The following is a 26,038-nucleotide window of genomic DNA, read 5'->3' as shown; positions in this document are numbered from 1 at the left end:
TGGAAAAAAAAAAATTGGGTACTCTTAAGTTTTTTTTTTAAAGCAGTGCTAACCACTGCGCCACCATACCGACCCTAAAAACTTTTAATTGATAATGAATTAAGCCATTGAATAAAATATGTAACGGTGCCCTTCAAATCATCTCAAGATTAGCCCATATGATCTGGAAGCAAAGAAAGCCAAGGAGCAAGGGGAAAAAACAGGAAGTGGAATTCATCTCTCACATTCCAAAACTTAAGAGAATCATTATGGTCTTTTTGAAGAATATATTTCAAACCATACACAGAAATGACCACTGTACGGGGCGGCATGGTGGCACAGTGGTTAGCACTGTTACCTCACGCCGCCGAGGACCCGGGTTCGATCCTGGCCCCTGGTCACTGTTCTTGTGGAGTTTGCACATTCTCCCCGTGTCTGCGTGGGTCTCACCCCCACAACCCAAAGATGTGCAGGGTAGGTGGATTGGCAACACAAAATTGCCCCTGAATTGGAAAAAAAGAATTGGGTACTCTAAATTTATTTTTAAAATGAAATGACCACGCTAACTACTAGGTCATAAAAATTCGAGTATTAGTCAATCTTGTGTAAATGTTGATTCCCCCACCCATCCTAACTCTACTTTGCACCTGCTAGCCACCTCTCTCAGACCTACTCTCTCCCTCTGACCACCTCCCTGCCCGACTCACCACCCGGGAGTCAGGCAGAGCAGTGGCAAGAGAGAGTGAGAAAGTTGGTCAGGGAAACAAGTGAGAGAGTTGGGGCAGTGAAGCAGCTCGAGAGCATGAAAGTCAGAGAGCAGGAGATAGTCTTGTGGAGTGGGAAAGGGTACTCCAGAATGGCACAGAATTAGCCCTATTATTTTCGCTTTAGTAAAATCATGCTGAATGATAGGACTCTCTCGAAAATTGATTTCTTTTATGTTATTATTTTATCAGAGTTACAAAGCCAGAGCTCATGTGGACAGGGGCAAACCCCTAATCCAGCTCCTTGCCTGCTCCAAAAACCAATTCAAATTGAATCCAATTCATGCTCCCCACAAGAGAAACATACCAGATCCAGGCATTACACCAGACCTCATGCTCATCTTAGCCAAAAGGCCGAGAAGTGATACGAAAATGGATTTTAACGCTTCGAAAATATTATTCATGTATAAGCAATGGTGCAAATCATAAAAGCAGATTTTACACAGTGAAATAAATCCAGCATATAATTATGACATTGAAATGTCATTCATTTTTCTACAAAAACTCAATTCTTTCAGAGTACGAAGATTACACTATATATCCACCATTATCTTAGCCCACGTACACATGTCATACTGCTCAGACCGGTTGGAACCAATCTTCTATTTAATCACATGCAAAAACAAAACAAGAAAAATTAAACCTTACACTTTCCCATGGTGAGAATATGAGACACAAGATCATAAGACAGTGCAACAAGATGCTAAGAGATAGATTTTAAATAAGCTGCTAATTTGACAGCATCACCTTTGTAGTATTGCATCACAGAATGGTCACAGTGCAGAAATTGGCCTTGCGACCCGTCATGTCCATGCCAGCTCTCTGCAAGAACAAACCTTGTTCCACTCACTTGCCTTTTCCTGCAGTCCTGCAGTTTCTTCTCTCCAGATAATTATCTAATTCTCTTCTGAAGGCCTCAATATAGAATCAGAGTATTGCTACAGCACCGGAGGAGACCATTTGACCCTTTGTATCTGTGCCAGGTCTCCGAATGAGCAATTCACGAAGTGCTATTGCCTAGTTTCTCCCCATAATTCTGCACATTCATTATTTTCAGCTAACAATTGAATTTCCTTCCGAATGCCTCGATTGAATTTGCCTCCACTACATTCTCAGGCATCTTTTTCATAAAAAAGATTTTCTTCAGGTCATCAGTTTAAATTGGTTTCTCAAGATCTCGATTCTTCCACTAGTGAAACCAGCTTCTCCCAACCTACTCTGCCCAGATCTCTCACCACTGGCAACTATCCGGAAGAACGTGGGACCTAATGAACATGACTGGTTGGCTTCTTTCTTGAAAAACATCTACAGACGCAACTGACGTCATTCCATCAGTCTGGATAGATGCTAAAGTCATCGCCACCTTCAAGTCAGGGGAGGTCAGGGAAACCTGCTGCTGACCCAGCTAGTTATCGGTCCACATATCTGCTATATCCCTCTTATAAACTCCTGGCCAGGCTCTCTCCACTGGTGGGGCCAAACTTCCCCAAGGAGCAAGCCGTATTCAGACCTAGTAGGAACTGTGCGGACCAAATATTCACATTACACCAACATTGAGACTGGCTGCCAGCACACGTTCAAGACAAGTGTTATTGACCATTCATCCGCATATGACACTGTACGGTGACATGAGATTCTGTTGAAAGCTACCAGACTCCCGCGCATGCGCCACCCGGAGATGTCATTTCCGCGCCAGCTGGCGGGGCAACAAAGGCCTTTTCCGCCAGCTGGCGGGGCGGAAATTAGTCCGGCGCGGGCCTAGCCCCTCAAGGTTGGGGCTCGGCCCCCCAAGATGCGGAGGATTCCGCACCTTTGGGGCGGCGCGATGCCCGACTGATTTGCGCCGTTTTTGGCGCCGGTCGCCGATACCGGAGAATGTCGCCCCAGATGTCTCTGCCCAACCCCAACTAAGATGACAGTCACTGATTGCCACCACAAAAACCGAACTTCATTGCAGTGCTAATGTAAGCCCACTTGTGACAATAAAAGGTTATTTATTTATTGGTAAACAATGAGTTCCAGGTCTCCTTTTGCAGCAAACAGGTCAATAACCATACCCCAAGTACCCTCTACTGCAGCTTCATGCACAGTGAACATCCGAGAAGGGTCATGGAAAAGCCCCAGACTGGAATAAACACTATTTAGAAACTAGCAGGCAACAGCTGAGAATCTATTGCACACATCCTGAAGAGTACAATATCCAGGTTTGGGCTGGAACAAGAAACATTCATGCCACACAAGCGGCAGGCAATGGCCATCTCCAATAAGAGAGAATCTAACCATCACCCCTTGATGTTCAGTACCATTATGATCACTTAATCCCCATTATCAACACACTGGGGGTTACCATTGACCAGAAACTGAACTGGATTAGCCATATAAATACTGTGTCCGTGTCAGAGGCTCGGTATCCTGCAGTGAGTAACTAACCTCCTGACTCCCCAAAGCCTGTCCACCATCTACAAGGCACAAGTCGGGAGTGTGATGGAATACTCTCCATTTGCCTGGATGAGAGCAGCTCCGACAACATTCAATGAGCTTGACACCATCCAAGACAAAGCAGCCCGCCTGATTGGCACCCGATCCACAAACATGCATTCCCTCCACCACTGGTGCACAGTGGCAGCAGTGTGTTCCATCCACAAGATGCACTGCAAGAACTCACCAAAGTTCCTTAGACAGCATCTTCCAAACCCGCAATCCCTACCACCTGGAAGGACAGGAACATCGCCACCTGGAAGTTCTCCTCCAAGTCACACATCATCCTGACTTGGAAATGTATTGCTGTTCCTTCACTGTCGTTGGATTAAAATCCTGGAACTTCCTCCCCAACAGCTATGGGTGTACCTACACCACATAGTCTGCAGAAAGAATGAATAAAAAGAAAAAAACTGCTATATGTGGGCTGAGAGCAGCTATATTAAATGCTTGGCCACTGTCCTCAATACAATGATGTGGAATATCAGTGGTACACCTGAAATCAACACCTGTAGAAAAGCTCCCAATCCTGTTTAATATCCCACATCTTAACGTGCAGCGGAGGGCAAAATGCTGAATTTGACTCGCAAACCTTTCTGGAGCCCTACAAATGTTCTGAGCAATGCTCAGCAAAACTCAAGTGGGAGAATCCAGTTAAGAATGTTATGCAATGCTGGTCCAAGGAAACAGAAGAGCTCCTACCTACACGACTACTTTGAGTCAGTGGACTGGTCTATATTGGGGCAGCACAGTAGCATTGTGGATAGCACAATTGCTTCACAGCTCCAGGGTCCCAGGTTTGATTCCGGCTTGGGTCACTGTCTGTGCGGAGTCTGCACATCCTCCCAGTGTGTGCGTGGGTTTCCTCCGGGTGCTCCGGTTTCCTCCCACAGTCCAAAGATGTGCAGGTTAGGTGGATTGGCCATTCTAAATTGCCCTTAATGTCCAAGATTGTCCTTGGTGTTGGGTGGGGTTACTGGGTTATGGGGATAGGGTGGAGGTGCTGACCTTGGGTAGGGTGCTCTTTCCAAGAGCCGGTGCAGACTCGATGGGCCAAATGGCTTCCTTCTGCACTGTAAATTCTATGATATTCAAAAACTCAGCAGCCAACCTAACCGAGCATGCCACCACTAACACAGACTTCATCAGCAAGTGTGTAGAAGATTGAGTGTCAAAGCAGGTAGTACATACGTTCCCCAACTGGAAACCATGGTTTAATTGGGAGATTCACTCCCTACTGAAGGGCAGGTCAGAGGTGTTCAAGACTGGCGGCCCCGACCTTTACAAGAAATCTAGGTACAACCTCTGCAAAGCCATCAGGGATTCCAAGAGACAATACCAGACTAAGCTAGTGTCACAGACTAATGTCACGGACTCTCGTCGGTTGTGGCAAGGCTCGAACAACATAATGGGCTACAAAGCAAAGCCGTAGAATCTCCAACAGTAGCACCCCTCCCAGATGAACTCAATGGATGCTATGCTTGTTTCGAGCAGGAAACCAACAAACTGTTGTCAACTATCCCAGCAGCCTTGGACACACCCACACCTATGGTCACAGCCTCAGAAGTCAGATTGGCCTTCTTGAAAGTGAACCCTCGGAAAGCACCGGGTCCTGACAGAGTCCCTGGTTGTGCACTCAGATCCTGCGCGGACCAACTGGAGGGTGTGTCCGCGGACATCTTCAACCTCTCGCTACTCCATTTCAAGGTTCCTCCCTGCTTCAAGAAGACCACCATCACACCAGTGCCAAAGAAAAACCTGGCAATGTGCCTCAACGGCTGACGTCCGGTAGCCTTGATACCTATCATTATGAAGTGCTTCTAGAGGTTGGTCATGAGACACATCAACTCCATACTCCCAGAATGCCTTGATCCATTGAAACTCGCATAGCGCCACAACCAGTCCACAGCAAACGGTATCTCCCTGGCCCTACAGTCATCCCTGGAGCATCTCGACAGCAATAACTCCACGTCAGACTCCTATTCATGGACTACAGCTCCGCCTTCAACACCAGCCAAGTTCATATCAAAACGCCAAAACCTCGGACCTAGCTCCTCCCTCTGCAACTGGAACCTCAACTGCCTGACCATAAACCACAATCAGTAAAGACAAACAAGACCTCCTCCACGATAGTCCTCAATCATAGAGCCCGGCAAGGCTGCGTACTTAGCCCCCTACTACGCACACACACGCACGCACACACGCACACACGCACACACGACTGTGGGCAGAATATGGCTCCAACTCCATCTACAAGTTTGCTACTGACAATACCGTAGTGGGTCGGATCTCTAACAACGATGAGTCAGAGTACAGAAGGGAGATAGAGAACCTAGCGGTGCTGCGTAACGACAACAATCTCTCTCTCGGACTTCCGGTGTGGACCATGGAGTAAGTGGTCATATACAAGGCAGCTCCTGTCCAAGGTTACAGAAAAGAGCTCTTTTTAATCAATACGGGTGGAATTTTGATGAAAAGATGGAGGTGAATGTTGGAGGAGTACTTTCCCCCAGGAACGGTATGTCTCTTGGTTACCAGACCCGGCAGAAACAGTGAGGGATTTGGCTGGTGCTGCAGCAAAGACAAAAGCCTCTTCAAGCATGCAGGTGGGGGGGGGGGAAAGGGCAAGCACAAAGGCTTCAAACTGACTTGATGGCCTTTATTAAAGCTGAATTCCAGCAGCAGAGGGAACAACTGCGAAAAGATCTCGCAAAGGCCATTGAAGAAGTGGTGACGAGACTTCCAGTGGCAGCCATGGAGGAGTAGGTCGCGCATTCGGCAGCTCCCGTCTGGAACGGACTCTCGGACCTTTTTTCAGGAGATTTCACGGACGTTTTGGGGCAGATTGGTGAAGCGAACACTGCCAAAAGGATTCCCTCTCTGTTGTATGGATAGCTGGACCAGGAGTGGCCGGGTGAAGCGTTTAAGTCCCAACAGAAGCATGCGGAGCGGGCGCCGCTGCACGGCATGGCAGCCAGTATAGATCAGGGTGCATGGGCGCAGTGGTCACAGGAGCAACAGGAGTTCCTTAGGGGCTGCTTTGCGGATCTTAAAAAGGACATGCTGGCCCCGATGAAGGCATCAATAGACCAAATGATCGCAACTCAGGCGACACAAGGGAAAGCGATTAAGGAGATGGAGAAAAAGCTATCCGACCACGAGGACGAGTTGGTCGTATTGGCCCTTAAGGTGGAGGTGCAGGATGACCTCCACAAGAAGTGGCAGGAGAGGCTGGAGGACCTAGAAAACAGGTCCGGGAGACAGAACTTGAGAATTGTGGGCCTCCCCGAAGGTGTGGAGGGGTCGGATGCGGGAGCATTTGTGTCCAAGGTGCTGGAGACGCTGATAGGGACGGGGGTATTCCCTCGAGCCCTCGCATGGAAGCCCAAGGCGAATGAACCGCCAAGGGCCATGGTGGTGAGATTTCATCGGACAAGGAACTTGTCTTGCGATGGACAAAAAAAGAACGGAGCAGCAGGTGGGAGATCAGCATGATACGCATCTACCAGGACCTGGGTGCAGAGCTGGCCAAGAGGCGTGCTGGATTCAACAGGGTGAAGACGACCCTCTTCAGCAAGGGGGTGAAATTTGGGATGCTACACCCAGTGAGGCCATGGGTCACGTACAAGGAACGGCATCACTATTTTGAGACGCCGGACGAGGCGTGGTCATTCGTCAAACAAGAAAAGCTGGACTTGAATTAAAGGACAGTTAAGCTTTGGTGGAATGCGGCGTTGGGGCGGGGTAACGGTACCGTTTCTAATGTAAGATTGTATACAATGTTGGGTGCAGTGTTTTCGGCAAAGTTACGATACGGAGGGGGGAGGGGGCCCTGTACTTAGTGCGATTTTTCAGGAAGTTGGAGCCTTGGTTCAACAAGTCTCTCCTCACGGGGCAATGTTAGTGTCTTCTGTTTATTTTTTGTTTTGTATTACTATTTACTCACTGGGGCTGGAGAGGTAGTTTAATTGGTTTATTCATGTGGGGAGAGGGATCTGGACAATGAGACAACAGACTGATCGGCGCCGGGGGCGGGAGCTACTGGGGTCAGCATGGGTCAGCTGACGCTCGGGAGCGTAGTGGGGGGTTTGCAAGTGCTGAGCTGGTGCTTGGCGGAGGGTTTTGGGTCGTGGGTCTGTGGGGGGGGGGGGGGGGGGGATGCTGCTTTGCTGACAGAGGAGGTATCAATTGAGGGGTACCAATTGAGGGTCGGGGGTGTTGGCTCCCTGTGGGGGCGCTCGAGGAAGCGAAGGGCGCGGGCTCGAGGTTGGCCAAAAATGGGCGATGGCTAGTCGGCGGGGTGGGGTGGGGGGGGTTAGTTCGGCCCCCATCCAGGCTGATCACGTGGAATGTGAGGGGTTTGAATGGGCCGGTCAAAAGAGCGCGCATGTTCGCGCATCTAAAGGGGTTAAAGGCAGACGTAGCAATGCTTCAGGAGACACATTTAAAGCTCGCAGATCACACGAGATTGAGAAAGGGATGGGTAGGCCAGGTGTTCCATTCAGGGCTGGATTCGAAGACCGGGGGGGATAGCAATTCAGATCAGTAAGGGTGCGGCATTCGAGGCTGGGAGAATTGTGGCAGATAAGGGGGGCAGGTACATAATGGTGAGTAGAATGTGGGAGGGGGTCCGGGTGGTGTTTGTGAACGTCTACGCTCCGAATTGGGATGATGTGGAATTTATGAGACGCATGCTAGGCAAAATCCCGGACTTAAGAGTCACACAACCTGATCATGGGGGGAGACTTTAACACAGTTATTGACCCCGAGCTGGACCGGTCGAACTCCAGGACAGGAAAGCAACCGGCAGTGGCTCAGGAACTGAAGGGTTTTATGGAGCAGATGGGGGGGGGGGGGGGCAAGAGAGAGAGAGAGAGATCCCTGGAGTTTCACACGGCCGAGAGCGAAGGATTTCTCTTTTTTCTCCCACGTTCATAAGGTTTATTCCCGCATAGACTTCTTTGTCTTGAGCAGGACGTTAATCCCAAAGGTGGCGGGGACAGAATACTCAGCAATCACAGTCTCGGACCATGCCCCGCACTGGGTGGACCTGCGGCTTAGTGAGGAGAGGGGGCAGCGCCCACTCTGGAGACTGGATGTGGGGCTGCTGGCGGACGAAGAGGTTTGCGGGCGGATTAGCTGGAACATCCAGGATTACCTGGAAACAAACGATACGGGTGAGGTAGCAGCGGCAACGGTCTGGGAGGCTCTGAAGGCAGTTGTCAGAGGGGAGCTCATCTCAATTCGATCCCATAGGGAAAAGAGAGAAAGAGCGGAGAGGGAGAGACTAGTGGAGGAGATACTCCGAGTGGACAGGAGATACGCGGAGGCCCCCGAGGAGGGGATACTGAGGGAACGGCAGAGTCTGCAGGTGGAGTTTGAACTGCTGACAGGGAAAGCAGTAGCACAGCTGAGGAAGGCAAGAGGGGCAGTCTAGGAGTACGGGGAGAAAGCGAGTAGAATGCTGGCACACCAACTGCAAAAGAGAGAGGCGGCCAGGGAAATCGGGGGAGTAAAGAATAAGGAGGGTAACATTGTCTTGGATCCAGGGGGAGTGAACGGAGTCTTTAAGGATTTCTTTAGTAAACTTCAGTGAAAGAGCGCGAGGAGAGCGGCGGAGACACAGTGAAGGAGAGCGGCGGAGACACAGGATAAAAGAGCGCGAGGAGAGCGGCGGGGACACAGTGAAAGAGCGCGAGGAGAGCGGCGGGGACACAGTGAAAGAGCGCGAGGAGAGCGGCGGGGACACAGTGAAACGGCGGCGGGGACAAAGTGAAAGAGCGCGAGGAGAGCAGCGGGGACACAGTGAAAGAGTGCGAGGAGAGCGGCGGGGACACAGTGAAAGAGCGCGAGGAGAGCGGCGGGGACACAGGATAAAAGAGCGCGAGGAGAGCGGCGGGGACACAGGATAAAAGAGCGCGAGGAGAGCGGCGGGGACACAGGATAAAAGAGCGCGAGGAGAGCGGCGGGAACACAGCTGCAGGAGAAGCGGCCTTCAGACTTTCGGCGGGAGCAGGGGTCTGTCGGGAAGGTAAGTTTACCTCTTTAAAAACTTACCTTGAAGAGTGACATCACAGCAAAGCAGTGACCTGATTGGCTGGTAAGGAAAGTGCCCCAATTAGTTGTAGCTGGGAGAAATTTAACTCTTCGTGCGTTGGTAAGTATTGTGATTGGTAAGTAAAATCTTTATTCCTTTCACTTATTCATTGTTTGATACTATATTTGTAATCAGTTAAGGTAAAGTGTAAAAATGGGAGGAGATCCCAGAACCGTGTTATGCTCCTTGTGCTCAACGTGGGAGTTCAGGGACGCGGCCGATGCCCCTGACTTCTTCATGTGCGGGAAGTGTGTGCAGCTGCAACTCCTGTTAGACCGCATGACGGCTCTGGAGCTGTGGATGGACTCACTTTGGAACATCCGCGATGCTGAGGAAGTCGTGGCAAGCACGTTCAGTGAGTTGGTCACACCGTAGATTAGGATTGGTGAGGGAGACAGGGAATGGGTGACCAAAAGGCAGAGAAAGAGCAGGAAGGCAGTGCAGGTGTCCCCTGCGGTCATCTCCATCCAAAACAGGTATACCGTTTTGGATACTGTTGGGGGAGATGACTCACCAGGGGAAGGCAGTAGTAGCCAGGCTCATGGCATCGTGACTGGCTATGCTGCACAGAAGGGCGGGAAAAAGACTGGCAGGGCTATAGACATAGGGGATTCAATCGTAAGGGGAATAGACAGGCGTTTCTGTGGTCGAAAACGAGACTCTAGAATGGTATGTTGCCTCCCGGGTGCACGGGTCAGGGATGTCTCAGATCGGCTGCAGGACATACTAAAGGGGGGAGAGTGAACAGCCAGTTGTCGTGGTGCATATAGGCACCACCGATATAGGTAAAAAACGGGATGAGGTCCTACAATCAGAATTTAGGGAATTAGGAGATAAGTTAAAAAGTAGGACCTCAAAGGTAGTAATCTCAGGATTGCTACCAGTGCCACGAGATAGTCAGAGTAGAAATTCAAGAATAGTCAGAATGAATACGTGGCTTGAGAGATGGTGCAGGAGGGAGGGGTTCAGATTTTTGGGACATTGGAACCGGTTCTGGGGGCGGTGGGACCATTACAAATCGGATGGTCTACACCTGGGCAGTACTGGAACCAATGTCCTAGGGGGTGCTGTTGCTAACACTGTTGGGGAGGTTTTAAACTAATGTGGCAGGGGGATGGGAACCAGATTAGGAAGTTAGAGGTCAGTAAAGAGGCAGCAACTAAAGCCAGTAAGGTACTAGATTATAATGTGACTAAGGGGAAGAGTATACAGGGAAGAGATGATGAACGCAAAGGGACAGGTGGTCTGAAGTTCATTTGTTTTAATGCGAGAAGTGTAGCAGGTAAGGCAGATGAATTTAGGGCTTGGTACCTGAGAATATGATGTTATTGGTATTACTGAGACTTGGTTGAGGGAAAGGCAAGACTGACAACTAAATATCCCAGGGTATAGATGCTTCAGGAGGGATAGAGAAGGAGGTAAAAGGGGTGGAGGAGTTGCATTACAGGTCAGAGATGATATCACAGTTGTGATTAAGGAGGACACGATGGAGGATTCGAGCACTGAGGCAATATGGGTAGAGCTAAGAAATAGGGTGCAGTAACATTGTTGGGAATTTACTACAGGCCTCCCAAAAGCGAGCGTGAAGTAGAGGTACAAATATGTAGACAGATTATAGAAAAATGTAGGAGCAATAGGGTGGTCGTGATGGGAGATTTTAACTTCCCCAACATTGAATGGGACTCATGGAGTTTTGGAGGTGTAGATGGAGCAGAATTTGTAAGGAGCATCCAGGAGAGTTTTTTAGAGCAGTATGTAAATAGTCCAACTCGAGAAGGGGCCATACTGGACCTGGTATTGGGGAATGATCCCGGCCAGGTGGTTGAAGTTTCAGTCGGTGATTACTTTGGGAATAGCGATCACAATTCCGTAAGTTTTAGAGTACTCATGGACAAAGACGAGAGTGGTCCTAAAGGAAGAGTGCTAAATTGGAGAAAGGCCAAGTATAACAAAATTCGGCAAGAGCTAGGGAATGTGGATTGGGAGCAGCTGTTTAAGGGTAAATCCACATTTGAAATGTGGGAGTCTTTTAAGGAAAGGTTGATTAGAGTGCACGACAGACATGTCCCTGTGAAAATGAGGGATAGAAATGGCAAGATTAGGGAACCATGGATGACGGGTGGAATTGTGAGACTAGCTAAGATGAAAAAGGAAGCATACATAAGATCTAGGCGACTTAAAACTGATGAAGCTTTGGAGGAATATCGGGAAAGTAGGACTAATCTCAAACGCGCAACAAAGAGGGCTAAAAGGGGTCATGAAATAACTTTGGCTAACAGGGTTAAGGAAAATCCCAAAGCCTTTTATTCATATATAAGGAGCAAGGGGGTAACTAGAGAAAGGATTGGCTCACTCAAAGACAAAAGAGGGAATTTATGCGTGGAGTCAGAGGAAATGGGTGAGATTCTTAATGAGTACTTTGCATCGGCATTCACCAAGGAGAGGGACATGACGGATGGATGTTGAAATACTCTAGGTCAAGTCGGCATAAGGAAGGGGGAAGTTTTGGGTATTCTAAAAGGCATTAAGGTGGACAAGTCCCCAGGTCCGGATGGGATCTATCCCAGGTTACTGAGGGAAGCGAGGGACAAAATAGCTGGGGCTTTAACAGATATCTTTGCAGCATCCTTGAGCACGGGTGAGGTCCTGGAGGACTGGAGAATTTAAGAAGGGTAGCAGGGATAATCCAGGGAATTATAGACCTGTGAGCTTGACGTCAGTGGTAGGCAAACAGTTGGAGAAGATACTGCGGGATAGGATCTATTCACATTTGGAAGAACATAGACTTATCAGTGATAGGCAGCATGGTTTTGTGCAGGGAAGGTCATGTCTTACAAACCTAATAGAATTCTTTGAGGAAGTGACAAAGTTAATTGATGAGGGAAGGGCTGTAGATGTCATAGACATGGACTTCAGTAAGGCGTTTGATAAAAGTTTCCCATGGCAGGTTGATGGAAAAAGTGAAGTCGTATGTGGTTCAGGGTGTACTAGCTAGATGGATATAAAGAACTGGCTGGGCAATAGGAGACAGAGAGTAGTGGTGGAAGGGAGTGTCTCAAAATGGAGAAAAGTGACTAGTGGTGTTCCACAGGGATCCGTGCTCGGACCACTGTTGTTTGTGATATACATAAATGATCTGGACGAAGGTATAGGTGGTCTGATTAGCAAGTTTGCAGATGATACTAAGATTGGTGGAGTTGCAGATAGCGAGGTGGACTGTCAGAGAATACAGCAAAATATAGATAGATTGGAGAGTTGGGCAGAGAAATGGCAGATGGAGATCAGTCCAGGCAAATGCGAGGTGACGCATTTTGGAAGATCTAATTCAAGAGCGGATTATACGATCAATGGAATAGTCCTGGGGAAAATTGATGTACAGAGTGTTATGGGCGAGGCATTTGCAGAACCCCAAAATGTATCATGGAGTTCAACCAACCTCCCCCTTTAATGGATTGTTGCTTTTGAAGCACACGGCTTGTTCCCCAGGTGTGATATTATAATTATGGACACGTGGTTTTTAAACACAAAATAATGTTTATTCCATGAACTCAACTTAACCTTTTAAATAAACATTGGATCCCTTAACACCCCCTTACTTCAAAGATAACCCTGAAAATATTACAACACTAAATAATCCTTCAGTTATTCCTTTCAACATCCATGAGACTTAACACCTTTAAACAGAAACACATCAGGTCAAAGGCTTCACTATTATGAGTTTAAATCACCCAAATGATCCAGAGATAGTCTTTCATGGCAGAGATCACAGCAGATTCAGCTCACTGCAAAACACACCCAAGCTCTTTTTCAAACTGAAACTTCAAAATGGCTGAACTAAGCTCAGCTCCACCCACTCTCTGACATCACTGTTTTCTTAAAGGTACATTGCTTAAACATCCATTTCTTAAAGGTACTCTCACATGACAAGAGAGATCTGGGAGTTCAGGTCCATTGTACCCTGAAGGTGGCAACGCAGGTCGATAGAGTGGTCAAGAAGGCAAACAGCATGCTTGCCTTCATTGGACGGGGTATTGAGTACAAGGGTCGACAGGTCCTGTTACAGTTGTATAGGACTTTGGTTAGGCCACATTTGGAATACTGTGTGCAGTTCTGGTCGCCACAATACCAGAAGGATGTGGATGCTTTAGAGAGGGTGCAGAGGAGGTTCACCAGGATGTTGCCTGGTATGGAGGGTGCTAGCTATGAAGAAAGGTTGAGTAGATTAGGATTGTTTTTGTTGGAAAGATGGAGGTTGAGGGGGGACCTGATTGAGGTCGACAAAATTATGAGGGGTATGGACAGGGTGGATAGCAACAAGCTTTTTCCAAGAGTGGGGGTGTCAATTACAAGGGGTCACGAGTTCAAGGTGAGAGGGGGAAAGTTTAAGGGAGATGTGCGTGGAAAGTTTTTTACGCAGAGGGTGGTGGGTGCCTGGAACGCTTTGCCAGCAGAGGTGGTAGAGGCGGGCACGATAGCATCATTCAAGATGCATCTAGACAGATATATGAACGGGTGGGGAACAGAGGGAATCAGATCCTTGGAAAATAAGCGACAAGTTTAGATAAAGGATCTTGATCGGCGCAGGCTGGGAGGGCCGAAGGGCCTGTTCCTGTGCTGTAAATGTCTTTGTTCTCATACGAGTCGGTGCCCCCAACGGGAGTGGAAAGGATGAGGCAATATTTGGACCAGTTGAGGTTTCCAAAGGTGGAAGAGGACCTGGTGGAGGGACTGGGGGCCCCGATTGAATTGGAGGAGATTGTCAAGGGTACAGAGGGCATGCAATCGGGTAAAGCCCCAGGGCCGGACGGTTACCAGATAGAATTCTATAAGAAATTTTCGGAAATATTGAGCCCACTCCTGATGAGGACCTTCAATGAGGCTAGAGAGAAAGGAACCCTCCCCCCAACAATGTCACAGGCCTTGATCTCACTCATTCTTAAACGAGGGAAGGTCCCGAAACATTGCGGGTCATACGGCCGATTTCGCTTTTAAACGTGGATGCCAAATTGTTAGCTAAGATTCTGGCCACAAGAATTGAGGATTGCGTCCCAGGGGTGATAGAGGAAGAGCAGACTGGGTTTGTTAAAGGCAGACAACTCAATACCAATGTCCGGAGACTTTTGAATATTATTATGATGCCCTCAGAGGGAGGGGATGGGAGGTTCTCCGGATCCTGAGGGATTTTGGTAGTTTTTCAGGGTACAAACTGAACATGGGAAAGAGCGAGTTGTTTGTGATCCAGGCCAAGGGGCAGGAGGAGAAACTGAAAGAGCTGCCGCTCAGGATGGTAGAGAAAAGTTTTTGTTACCTGGGTATACAGGTGGCCAGGAAATGGGATGCCCTGCACCAACCCGACCCAGTTGGTGGAGCAAATGGAAGGGTACTTTAAAAGGTGGGACATGCTCCCGCTGTCACTGGCAGGGAGGGTGCGGACCGTGAAAATGACTGTCCCCAGATTTTTCTTTGTCTTTCAGTGCCTCCCCATCTTCATCCCCAAGGCCTTTTTTAAGCGGGTGAGTAGGATCATTTCGGGCTGTGTGTGGGCGAATAAGACTCCGCGAGTAAGGAGATCGCTGTTGGTGTCGCAGTCCGGGGGGGGGGGGGGGCAGTCCGGGGGGGGCGGGTGTTGACGCTGCCTAACCTTCGCAACTACTACTGGGCGGCCAATATAACTATGATTAGGAAATGGCTGATGGGGCAAGGGGGCGGCGGCATGGGAGCAGCTGGAGGCGGCGTCATGTAAAGGTACTAGTCTGGGAGCTTTGATAACGGCTCCTTGCCATTCTCGCCGACCCGTTACTCCACAAATCCGGTGGTGGTGGCGACACTGTGGATCTGGGGACAGTGGAGGAGGTACAAGGTGGAGGGAGCGTCGGTCTGGACTCCGATTTGTAACAACCGCAGGTTTGTCCTGGGTAGGATGGATGGTGGGTTCCAGAGCTGGCAGAGGGCAGGCATCAGAAGGATGGGAGATCTGTTCATAGACGGAAGCTTTCCCAGTTTGAAGGCGCTAGAGGACAAATTTAATCTTCCGCCAGGAAACGCCTTTAAATATCTCCAAGTACGAGCCTTTCTGAAAAAACAGGTAGTGGCCTTTCCGACGCTGCCGCCACTGAGGATACAGGACAGGGTGGTCTCCGGCACCTGGGTGGGAGAGGGAAAGGTGTCGGATATCTACCAGGAACTACAGGAGGTGGAGGAAACCCCGGTGGAGGAGCTCAAGGGCAAGTGGGAGGAGGAGCTCGGTGAGGAGTTGGAAGCGGGTCTGTGGGCAGAGGACCTGGGCAGGGTTAATTCGTCCTCATCATGTGCCAGGCTCAGTCTAATTCAATTTAAGGTGGTCCACCGGGCACACATGACGGCAGCGAGAATGAGCAAGTTTTTTGGGGTAGAAGACAGTTGTATGAGGTGCAAGGGCAGCCCTGCAAACCATGTCCACATGTTTTGGGCATGCCCGGAGCTTAGAGAGTTCTGGCAAGGGTTCGCGAGGGAAATGTCCAAGGTGCTTAGCACACGGGTGGTGCCGAGTCCAGAGATAGTGATCTTTGGAGTGTCAGAAGACCCGATAGTTCAGGGGGCGAAAGAGGCCGACGTCTTGGCCTTTGCCTCCCGAGTAGCCCGGAGACGGATTTTATTAATGTGGAGGGACTCGAAGCCCCTGAGTGTTGAGACTTGGGTTAACAACATGGATGGGTTTCTCAGCCTCGAGAAAATAAAGTTTGCCTTAAGAGGGTCTACGCTAGGGTTCTCTCGGAGGTGGCAGCCGTTCGTCGACTTTCTCGGGGAAAATTAAAATGTCAGCAGCAATCCGTAGGGGCGGGGGGGGGGGGGGCGAGTGCTTCATTGGGATGGTGTGGGAAGACTGAGTCGCGTGGGGTAATGTCTATTTAATTGTTATTGTATATTCTCTTTTTGCACTATGTTAATGTTCACTCTAGTTTGTTTTGTTATTATTGTTACTACGGTTTTATTATGAAAAATTCTGCAAAACCTTAATAAAAATACTTCTTAAAAAAAAAACAATCTCTCTCTCAACGTCAGCAAAACTAAGGAGCTGGTCATTGATTTCACAAAGCGAAGTATCGTGCACACCCCTGTCTGCATCAATGGTGTGGAGATGGAGATGATTGACAGCTTCAAATTCCTAGGTATGCACATCACCAACAATCTGTCTTGGTCCACCCACGTCGACGCTACGACCAAGAAAGTAAAACAGTGCCTATACTTCCTCAAGAAATTCGGCATGTCCACATTGACTCTTAGCAATTTTTAAAGATGCACCATAGAAAGCATCCTATCTGGCTGCATCACAGCCTGGTATGGCGTCTGATCAGCCCAATACATTAAGAAACAACAGAGAGACGTGAACACAGCCCAGTCTATCACGCGAAACCACCTCCCATCCATTGACTCTGTCTACACTTCCCACTGCCTTGGGAAAGCAGGCAGCATAATCAAAGACTCCTCCCAATCGGGCTATTCTCTCTTCCAATCTTTTACATCGGGCAGGAGATACAAAAGTCTGAGAACACGTACTAACACCTTCTTCCAGGCTGTTACCAGACTCCTGAATGACCCTCTTATGGATTGAACTGATCTCTTCACACATCTTCTCTACTGAGTAGTACTACACTCCGTATGCTCACCCGATGTCTCTATCTATTTATATTGTGTATCTATCGTACGTCTTATGTTTTTTCATGTATGGAATGATCTGTCTGGACTGTACGCAGAACAATACTTTTCACTGTGCCTTGGTACATATGACAATAAACCCAAATCCAATCCAACGCAGGTTTTGACAAAAAGGAGAAATGGTGCAATCTTTGGATTGACACCAATAAAGATCTGATAAGTGATCTGACAGTAGAATTCCAGGGTTCGACCTCCCTCAAAAATGTGTTCTATTCAAAAAGATCAGTCTTCTCCATGCAAGCACATCACAATTCCTCTGCATATGGAATTTCAAGAGGAGCCCATCATCCGATTGTGCTCACCAAGATCAGAGTTTCAACCACATTGTAAATGAATGTGGCCTCTGAAGATCTGTAGCAGGTTCAAAGCAATGCACCTAACACCACACAGTGACTGTCTAACTTGGACTGAAGAAGTGTAAAGCAGCAAGATGTCACCTGCAAGAACAAGATGATCCCTCATGATTTTAAACACATCTATTGAACCTCCTCATAATCTGCTCTCCTTGAAGGACGACAGTTGTATTTTCATTCATTAATATTAATTGTATTTTTTTCCAGTTCAGAACATGTAAAGTTTTAGTTCAAATAAGTATTTACCTGTACTTGAAAGATATGGATATCGGGTCCGTATAATTTCATCTCTTCAGGAAAATACTGGAAGGTATTTAAATATGGCACATGTCGTTCTGAAACAAACCTATTTCAAACAGATTACGTACGTATTGATAGTTAATGGTTAAATTAGACTACAGATGACAGTAAAAATTGCATTACCCAACAAATAATATATATAAAGATAGGTGAATTAAAAAAGATATCAAGTAATTCAAGCAACACCTGGCAGCCTAGGGCTGGAATGCGTTAGGACGTGAATGGTTAAAGGTTAGTTCCTATCTCAGAACAATGATGTGCCATCAAGAATGAAGTATGTACAGTTGAATAAAAAACGATAGAAATATATAGGGAGAAGGAGAAAAATAAAAGCAGCTCAGCTACAAGGTTCCAAGCTCAAAAAATGCAGTAAGAACTTCCCCAACCCCTCACCACAACGCAAAAGATGTGCAGGGTAGGCGGATTGGCCGTGCTAAATTGTCCCTTAATTGGGAAAAAAAAGAAAAACACTGTTTAATAAAAACAACTTGCACATCTACAGCACCTGCAAAATAATTTTAACACTGAAGCCATGGATGTATTAGTGACCACAGGCTTGGGAGGGGAACCTGCGGCCACTAACCATGGGAGAGCAGAGGGCACTGGACATGGTCGGCGGGCCGGAGGAGGGAGGTCGCTGACGCGGAGGTCGGCAGCGCGCGACGAAGTGAGACCCCCTGCCTGGTTCCGGGTCCTCACGACAAATGTGTGCCCAACCCAAACCTCAACCCCCCACACCCCAACCCCTCACTACACACCCCAACCCCTCACCCCACACCCCAACCCAAACCCCCCTCACCCCAACCTCTCACTCCACACACCAACCCCTCAGCCCAATCCCCCAAACCCCCCTCACCCACACCCCAAACCCCCTCACCCCAACCCCCCTCACCCCACACCCCCTCCCCCAACACCACAACCCCTCTCACCTCATCCCCCAACCCCTCTCACCCAACCCTCCAAGCCCCCTCACCCCAACCGCTCTCACCCCACACCCCAACCCCCCTCACCCCAACCCCCCTCACCCCACCACATTACGACTCTACCCCGTCCCGCTGTCTAACCATACATGCCTTCTTGTGTCTTACAGGACCAGCCAGGGGTGGGCCCGGCTTATCCACGAATGACCGCCCCCCAGCCAGTGCCAGAGCCGGTGCCCCCTAGACAACAGAGCACTGACGGGGAGAGCAGCCGGAACACCAGCCCTCTGCCTGAGACCCAGGAAAGCCCGGAGTTCGGGTCGGATGAGGACACTGACTTTCCGTCACTGTCGCCTACATCCTCCATCATCTCAGAAACTATCACCTCGGTTGGGCAAATTAGTGAAGAGGCTCCTGGGACACTCTCTGGTGCACACCACACAGTCAGTCCGGTGCAGCAGGCGGAGGTATGAGCAGCCGAGGGGCCAGATGGTCGGAGGGCAGTCCGGCCCCAGGAACCAGCTGCCGCCCAGATGGGTCCCGGGCTCCTGGAACATGCAGTCCCACCCATAGTGCAGGAGCAAGCAGAGACCTAGGGACTAGAGGAGGAGATGACTGCCGGCTTCCAGCACCTGCAGGGGCAAGCGGAGGAGTCCATCCGTGTGCAGGAGCAGGGGGTGGTGCCGGTCATGTGTGCCACCCAGGCCGATACTGCACAGTGGCGTTCGCGGTGGAGGCAATGGGGGCGACGGTGTGGGACATGGGTCAACAGTTCAAAGGCCTGGGGCATTCTGAGCAGGCGGGGACCGAGGCCGAGGTCAGGACTGCCCTCTCACAGGCAGCCATGTGCCGGAGATTACAGCAGCGCTCCTCAGTCACTGCCACAGTCACAGCAGGCCATTGCTGAGAGCATCGGCAGCATTGCCAAGGTGCAGGCCGGCGTCACACAGACCCAGAGGGACACGGCTCACTCACTGGCTGATGTGGCACAGTCGCAGACGGAGATGGTCCACTCCCTGTGCTCCATGGGCGTGAACATTCAGACCCTTGTTGAGACCAGAGCAGGCCTCCAAGACTGGCAGCGATGGCGGGGGGTGCCTTGGGGGATAGCTCCGCTCGCATCCCCGTCCCATGGAGAAGCCCGATGGCCATCAGGCACCCTGAAGGAGGCAGAGGTGATGGGGCCCGTGCCGTTGACTCCCGCAGGGGAGGTGCCGGAACACCACTGCACCTCGGACTCCCCCCTCCTGTCCTTGGTGCATCTGCTGGGAAGCGGGCAGAACAGGGCAGCACCACATCACCCGGGACGATCGAGGAGCAGCCGGGCCCATCCAGGCCGGGTTGCCCCAGGAGACATGCGCCAACGGGGACCCTCGTCGCAGGGCAGGAGTCACAGCAGGCTGCCTCCACTCCTGGTGTACCGTCTGGAGAACCACAAAGGCGTAGTGGTAGGGCCCGCAAGGCAAGGACGTTAGACACCAGTTAAGTAGGCACGGGTGCAGGGCACAGCTTAGATATAGGGGCTAGGCACAGACTGTATATAATTGTTCAGAATAAACACATGTTCATACAGTTAAAACCGCCTTGGTGCTCTGTCTGATGGGTGTAGGGTTGGGGCCACTGAGAGCGAGGAGTGGTGGACGAATGAGGCCCAGTGGGTGGACCGTGCAGTCCCGTCCCCCGATCATCCACATCACCCCATCCCCAGCTATTCGACAGGGCCTTGTGACGGACTGGCCAGCTCGCCTGCAGGGATCACAGGTGGAAGGTGCTACCGTTAGCATGAGTCAGACATTGTCTAACAATGTTGATCATGGAGCTCATCGCAGAGCGGGCTATAATCATCCTCCATGCCATGGACCAGGCCCGCTGTCACTGCCAACACAAGTGCCCCCGGCTCGTAGTGCCGTAGGTATATATAACGGAGGGGTGTGTGCATGCAGGTGGTTTCGGGGTGTGTGAGGTGAGGGTGGTCGTTGGTGAAGGGATGCAGTATAGTGGTGTCCATGCCCCTGCCCAGCAAACCCCCTCGTTGATGAAACGTGTCTCGATTAATGTGTCCCGTGCACGCTGGCCCTGGCGGTACCATTGTGCGACGTCCCATGCCTGGCCAGCGCCCATGTGCCGCTCATTGTCCTCCTCCCCGTCATCCTCCTCCAGCACATCGCCCCTCTGCTGGACTATATTGCGGAGGACACAGCAGACCATGATGCGGCTGACCCTCCTAGCCTCATACTGGAGGGCCTCTCCAGAGTGGTCCAGGCACCTGAAGCGCATTTTCAGGACCCCGAAGCACCGCATGACAACACCCCTGGTCGCACAATGGGTACCATTGTAGCGGGTCTCCACAACAGTCTGTGGCCTCCATATAGGCGTCATCAGCCACGACCACAACGGGTAACCCCTGTCACCCAGCAACCAGCCCTGCAGCCGGGGGGGGGGGGGGGGGGGGGGGGGGGGGAGTTCCCCTCGAACATGTCAGGGATCACAGATTGTGCCAAAATGAACGAGTCATGTACAGTGCCCGGGTATCGGGTACAGATGTGCAGGACCTGCATCTGGCGGTCACAGACCACCTGAACGTTCATGGAGTGGTGCCCCTTTCGGTTTGTGAACAGCGGCCTGTTATCCGCAGGTGGCTGCAGGGCGGCATGCACGCCATCAATTACCCCCTGGACCCGGGGGATCCCGGCGATGGCAACGAACCTCGCTGCCCGGGCATCCTGGTGGGCGCGGTCCACTGGGTACTGGATATACCGGTCCATAAGGGCATACAGGGCCTCCGTAACGGCACGGATGCACCTGTGCGCCGATGTTTGGGAGATACCAGACAGGTCCCCACTCGGCGACTGGCAATACCCCATCGCGTAGAAGTTCAACGGCCACTGGGGAGTGTGTCTCCCCCCCATTCCTATGCGGTGTCAGGTGTGCCATCATGTGGCAGATGTGTCTCACAGTCTCCCTGCTCATCTGCGGTCTCCCCCTGCATGCGTAGTCCGGGAGGTCCTCGAAGGCCATGCGGTCATGGTAGACACGTGGCCTCATCCGGCGCCTCCTTGGCACCACCTCCACCTCCTAGTCTTGTTGGGCGGCGACGTGCCCTCCAGCCTGAGCGGCTGCCACCTTCCCCTCTGCAGCCCGCTCCTCTGCTGCAGCCTCCACCTCCCCAGGAGCCGCCCCCGCTCATGCAGCCACAGGGCTGCATGCAGGACAGCGACCATCACCACGGGGGGCGGGGGGGGGAAAACATTTCATCATGGCCCATACACCCGTGCCCAATCAGGTACCATAGACTACACAGTGGCCCCGGTTGTCACCACGCGCCCTAACCACACATGCCCCCCACCCCCGCATCCCGGCCTCGGTCCTGGCACCCGTCCCTGCTGCCAAGGCATCCATTTAATGGCACTGCCCTTGCTGGGGGTTGCCGGTGTGGCCCTGGGTGGACCCCCGGTGGGTGTCACCGGTTGAATGGGGTGGCCATCATACGGGAAGAGGGGGGCCATCATACGGCCATTTTCTCTGCGTCCACCCAGGAGCCAGGGTGGGTGGCCAGCAAGACCACCGCCGTAACTGCACTCGCTGCGTGGGCACCGCCCCTGTCCTGTCGGGGGCTCCCAGGCTGCTCGGCCTGACTCCCCACCCTTCCCCTCCCCCAGCCCCGGCAGGTCTCCCCCTCCCCCTGCAGAAAGCACGGCCAGTGTCCAATCCGGGACTCCGCAGTCACCCCACGCCATCTCCTACCTCCTCCCGCAGCCGCCTCAGCCAGCACGCCAGGTTCGCCATTTTCTTAATAGCACATTAGAAACACAACGTCGGGAAATCAGCCCATCCGAGGCACCGAATCGGTCGTCGGGACCGATAATGAGATGCATACCGTACTTCTGGGCCGCGGCAATTTCGTCGATTTTGGGTTCCGGAGAATGCCGAATGGCCGCGAAACCGGCGTCAGGCCTGGTTTCGGCATAAGAGCCGATTTTTCGGCCGATCGTGTTTCGCGATTTCGCTGTTATCCCATGAAGAATCCAGCCCCACATATTTTTGGATGAGCTTAAATTTAGGGAGGGTGCAAGGTCAGCTAAGCTGCAACTGCAATTCAGTAGCAGAGTGATACATTGTGTATTGCATGGTGAAACACCTCGGTCATTAGAAAAGCCTATTGTCTGATTTGCAGTGACACCCACAAGACATCCATTAATTTACTAAGAAAGAAGAATCAACCTAACGTTTTACTTTAAAAAAAAATTGAGAGTACCCAATTTGTTTTTTCCAATTAAGGGGCAATTTAGCATGGCCAATACATCTTTGGGTTGTGGGAGCGAAACCCACGCAAACACGGGGAGAATGTGCAAACTCCACACGGATAGTGACCAAGGGCCAGGATTAGACCCGGGTCCTCGGCGCCGTGAGGCAGCAGTGCTAACCACTGTGCCACCGTGCTGCCCTACATCTTACTTTTAACATGGAACAGTTAATATGTCAACACACTATATACAATACAATATAAAAAGTTGAAACGTGAATGCCATTGTCTTACCGTAGGAGATCTGCAAGAGTAATTGATTCTCGAAGCCATAGCAGTGCCAGATAACAAAATGCCAGTGTCAAAGGCATAGACATCAATAATCCTTTACGGCAAGCAGCACGTAGATATAAACGACCATCAATAGATCCTGACCGTATAGATGTTGCTTCATCGTCTTAACAAAATAAATGTGTCACAATATTTACATATTATCCTTCCATTTCCTCTGTAGTTCATGAAATGCTCCCTAGCAATTCTTTCACCACCTTCTCGGATAGATTCCTGGCCTGCCTCATTACCTCACCAATACCTTTAGGCAACATGTTAGCACAGTGGTTAACACAGTTGTTTCACAGTTCCAGGGTCCCAGGTTCGATTCAGGCTTGGGTCACTGTCTATGCAGAGTCTGCACGGGTTTCCTCAGGGTGCTCCGGTTTCCTCCCACAGTCCAAAGATGTGCAGGTTAGGTGGATTAGCCATGCTAAATTGCCCTTCGTGTCCAAAAAGGTTGGGTAGGGTTACTGGGTTACGGGATAGGTGGAGGGCTTAGGTACGGTGTTCTTTCCAAGGGCCGGTGCAGACTTGATGGACCGAATGGCCTCCTTCTGCACTGAAAATTCTATGATTCTCACTTCAGCACACAGCTGAAATTAGGAGTAGCACAGTTCAAGAAACCAACCATCACCTTCATATACCATATTATGCTTCAACATGCTGCACCATCAATCACACGGTCTCATATTCAAAATATCCCCATATTGTAATGCACACAAAATGCTTTTGCCATTTCCAATTCAAATAAACATTGTGGTCTCTCAATGATAGAAAACAGCTGACCTGTTTCCAGGCTTCTGCTGAATACACAAAATTAACCATTAAGAAGTGAATTCTTCTTTACATGAAAATTATTTTTCCATGTGGCTTAATATCCAGATTAAATTAGGAATTGACTGTATGGAAGATAATGGATGTGAAATAGTAAGTACCAATCTGGTGTAATATGCTCGATGCGCCAACCCACAACTCTCTTGGACTGGCGTATCTCCTTTAAAGTAATTTACAACTCCAACAAGATATAAATATTTATGTATAACTCAAGACTGACTTCAGGACCCTCTTGCACACAGTAAAATTTTCTGTTTCAGAGGATCCAGAGGAGGTTCACAAGAATGATCCCTGAAATGAACAGCTTGTCATATGAGGAACGGTTGAGAACTCTGGGTCTGTACTCGTTGGAGTTTAGAAGGATGAGGTGGAATCTTATTGAAACTTACAGGATACTGAGAGGCCTGGATAGAGTGGACGTGGAAAGGATGATTCCACTTGTAGGAAAAACTAGAACCAGAGGACACCATCTCAGGCTAAAAGGACGAACCTTTAAAACAGAGATGAGGAGGAATTTCTTCAGCCAGAGGGTGGTGAATCTGTGGAACTCATTGCCGGAGAAGACTGTGGAGGTCAAATCACTGAGTGTTTTTAAGACAGAGATAGATTAATAAGGGGATCAGAGGTTATGACAAAGGCAGGAGAATGGGGATGAGCAAAAAATATCAGCCATGATTGAATGGTGGAGCAGACTCGATGGGCCGAGTGGCCTAATTCTGCTCATATGTCTTATGGTTTCCGTTAACTACAAAAACAAATATTGAACCTGATTGCATGACTATACCATAGGCTGATGTCCCAGAATCAAATTATTAGATGTTATTTTTTTACTGGATACTATCATACACAATTGCACATGAAGTTCATGTCGTCAGTATCTGCAATGGCAGCCAGGGCCAAACAGAAGTCTGCTAAAACTGATCCATTCACGTGAACTAGAGTATCCATATGATCAAAAATGAAGAAAATAAACCTTGATGGCAATAATCTCAAGGAGGTGATCTCAAGGTGTGCGATTGGGGTGTGGAATGGGAAGAGAGAGATAAGAGAATAAATATATAAGAAAGAACTTGTGATCGTTTGGAAAGAGCTCAGGAGAAATAACAAAAGGCACTCACCTAAAGTTAGGTTATCTTGTTCAGAAACAGTAAAATATTAAAAATGGACAAAATCTCATACCTGATACGACTGTATCGTTGAGTGATTGAATGCTATTGTCTTGGCTTTCAGGATCACTTTCAGACAACGAAGACCACCCACGCACCAGTGACAAATCTGAGTCGGTCTGCAATCCTGATGAACCGGAACTGCTCTCTGAAATCTGTAATAATGTACGTGTTCATTAAATTCTCGCATTTGCAAAGTGGTGAGGAGGGAACAAAGGAAAATCAAGTCTCTGAAAAGCCCTTCATATTGGGAGTTTACTTTGTGCAATTAATAAGACTATGAATGCTGACTTGTTTCATAAAAAATGAAAGCGCATAACTATATTTGCTTTGCAAGAAACCTTCTTGGCCGTGTCGGTTTAATTTCATTCTGTTTGTTCCATATAAATCTGTTCCCCAACTCAACTTAGTTTAACGTCACAAAGATACGAAGCTGGATTTTGCAGACAGCGGCAGAGCAACACCATTTGCCACTGACCTCGAAGAAAGCTGGGTTCTCTGTGCCATTAAAGGAGGTAGCAAAGCTTATCTGTCTGCAATATGAGCTTCTTCTTGCCGTAGCAGAGTCACACGTGTAATACTTTTTACAAATTAAATTTAGAGTACCCAATTCATTTTTTTCAGTTAAGGGGCAATTTAACATGACCAATCCACCTATCCTGCACATCTTTGGGTTGTAGAGGTAAAGCCCACGCAAACACGGGGAGAATGTCCAAACTCCACACGCACAGTGACCCAGAGCAGGGATCGAACCTGGGACCTCGGCGCCGTGAGGCAGCAGTGCTAACCACTGCACCACCGTGCTGCCCTCCCAGGTGCAATACTTGGCTCAGTGTCAATGAAAATAGAAAGACAGCATATTACTCAAATGGAGAG

The 26,038-nt window shown here is 49.7% G+C and overlaps 1 protein-coding gene across 2 annotated transcripts in view; it reads right to left on the bottom strand.

The window, feature by feature from the left end:
* taf1b (TATA box binding protein (Tbp)-associated factor, RNA polymerase I, B) overlaps positions 1–26,038 on the bottom strand; it is a 150,967-nt gene that overhangs the window by 31,268 nt on the left and 93,661 nt on the right. For both annotated transcript variants that reach the window (XM_072498762.1, XM_072498763.1), the window contains exons 6-8: positions 25,176–25,317; positions 23,124–23,286; positions 17,613–17,712 (exon numbers count right to left, since the gene is read on the bottom strand). In XM_072498762.1, the coding sequence (XP_072354863.1) occupies positions 17,613–17,712; positions 23,124–23,286; positions 25,176–25,317 (405 nt within the window). The remainder of the gene's footprint in view (positions 1–17,612; positions 17,713–23,123; positions 23,287–25,175; positions 25,318–26,038) is intronic.

The sequence above is a fragment of the Scyliorhinus torazame genome, chromosome 4 (assembly GCF_047496885.1).
Source record: "Scyliorhinus torazame isolate Kashiwa2021f chromosome 4, sScyTor2.1, whole genome shotgun sequence".
In the NCBI taxonomy this organism is placed as follows: Eukaryota; Metazoa; Chordata; class Chondrichthyes; order Carcharhiniformes; family Scyliorhinidae; genus Scyliorhinus; species Scyliorhinus torazame.
This window is presented reverse-complemented; position numbering and strand designations above follow the sequence as displayed.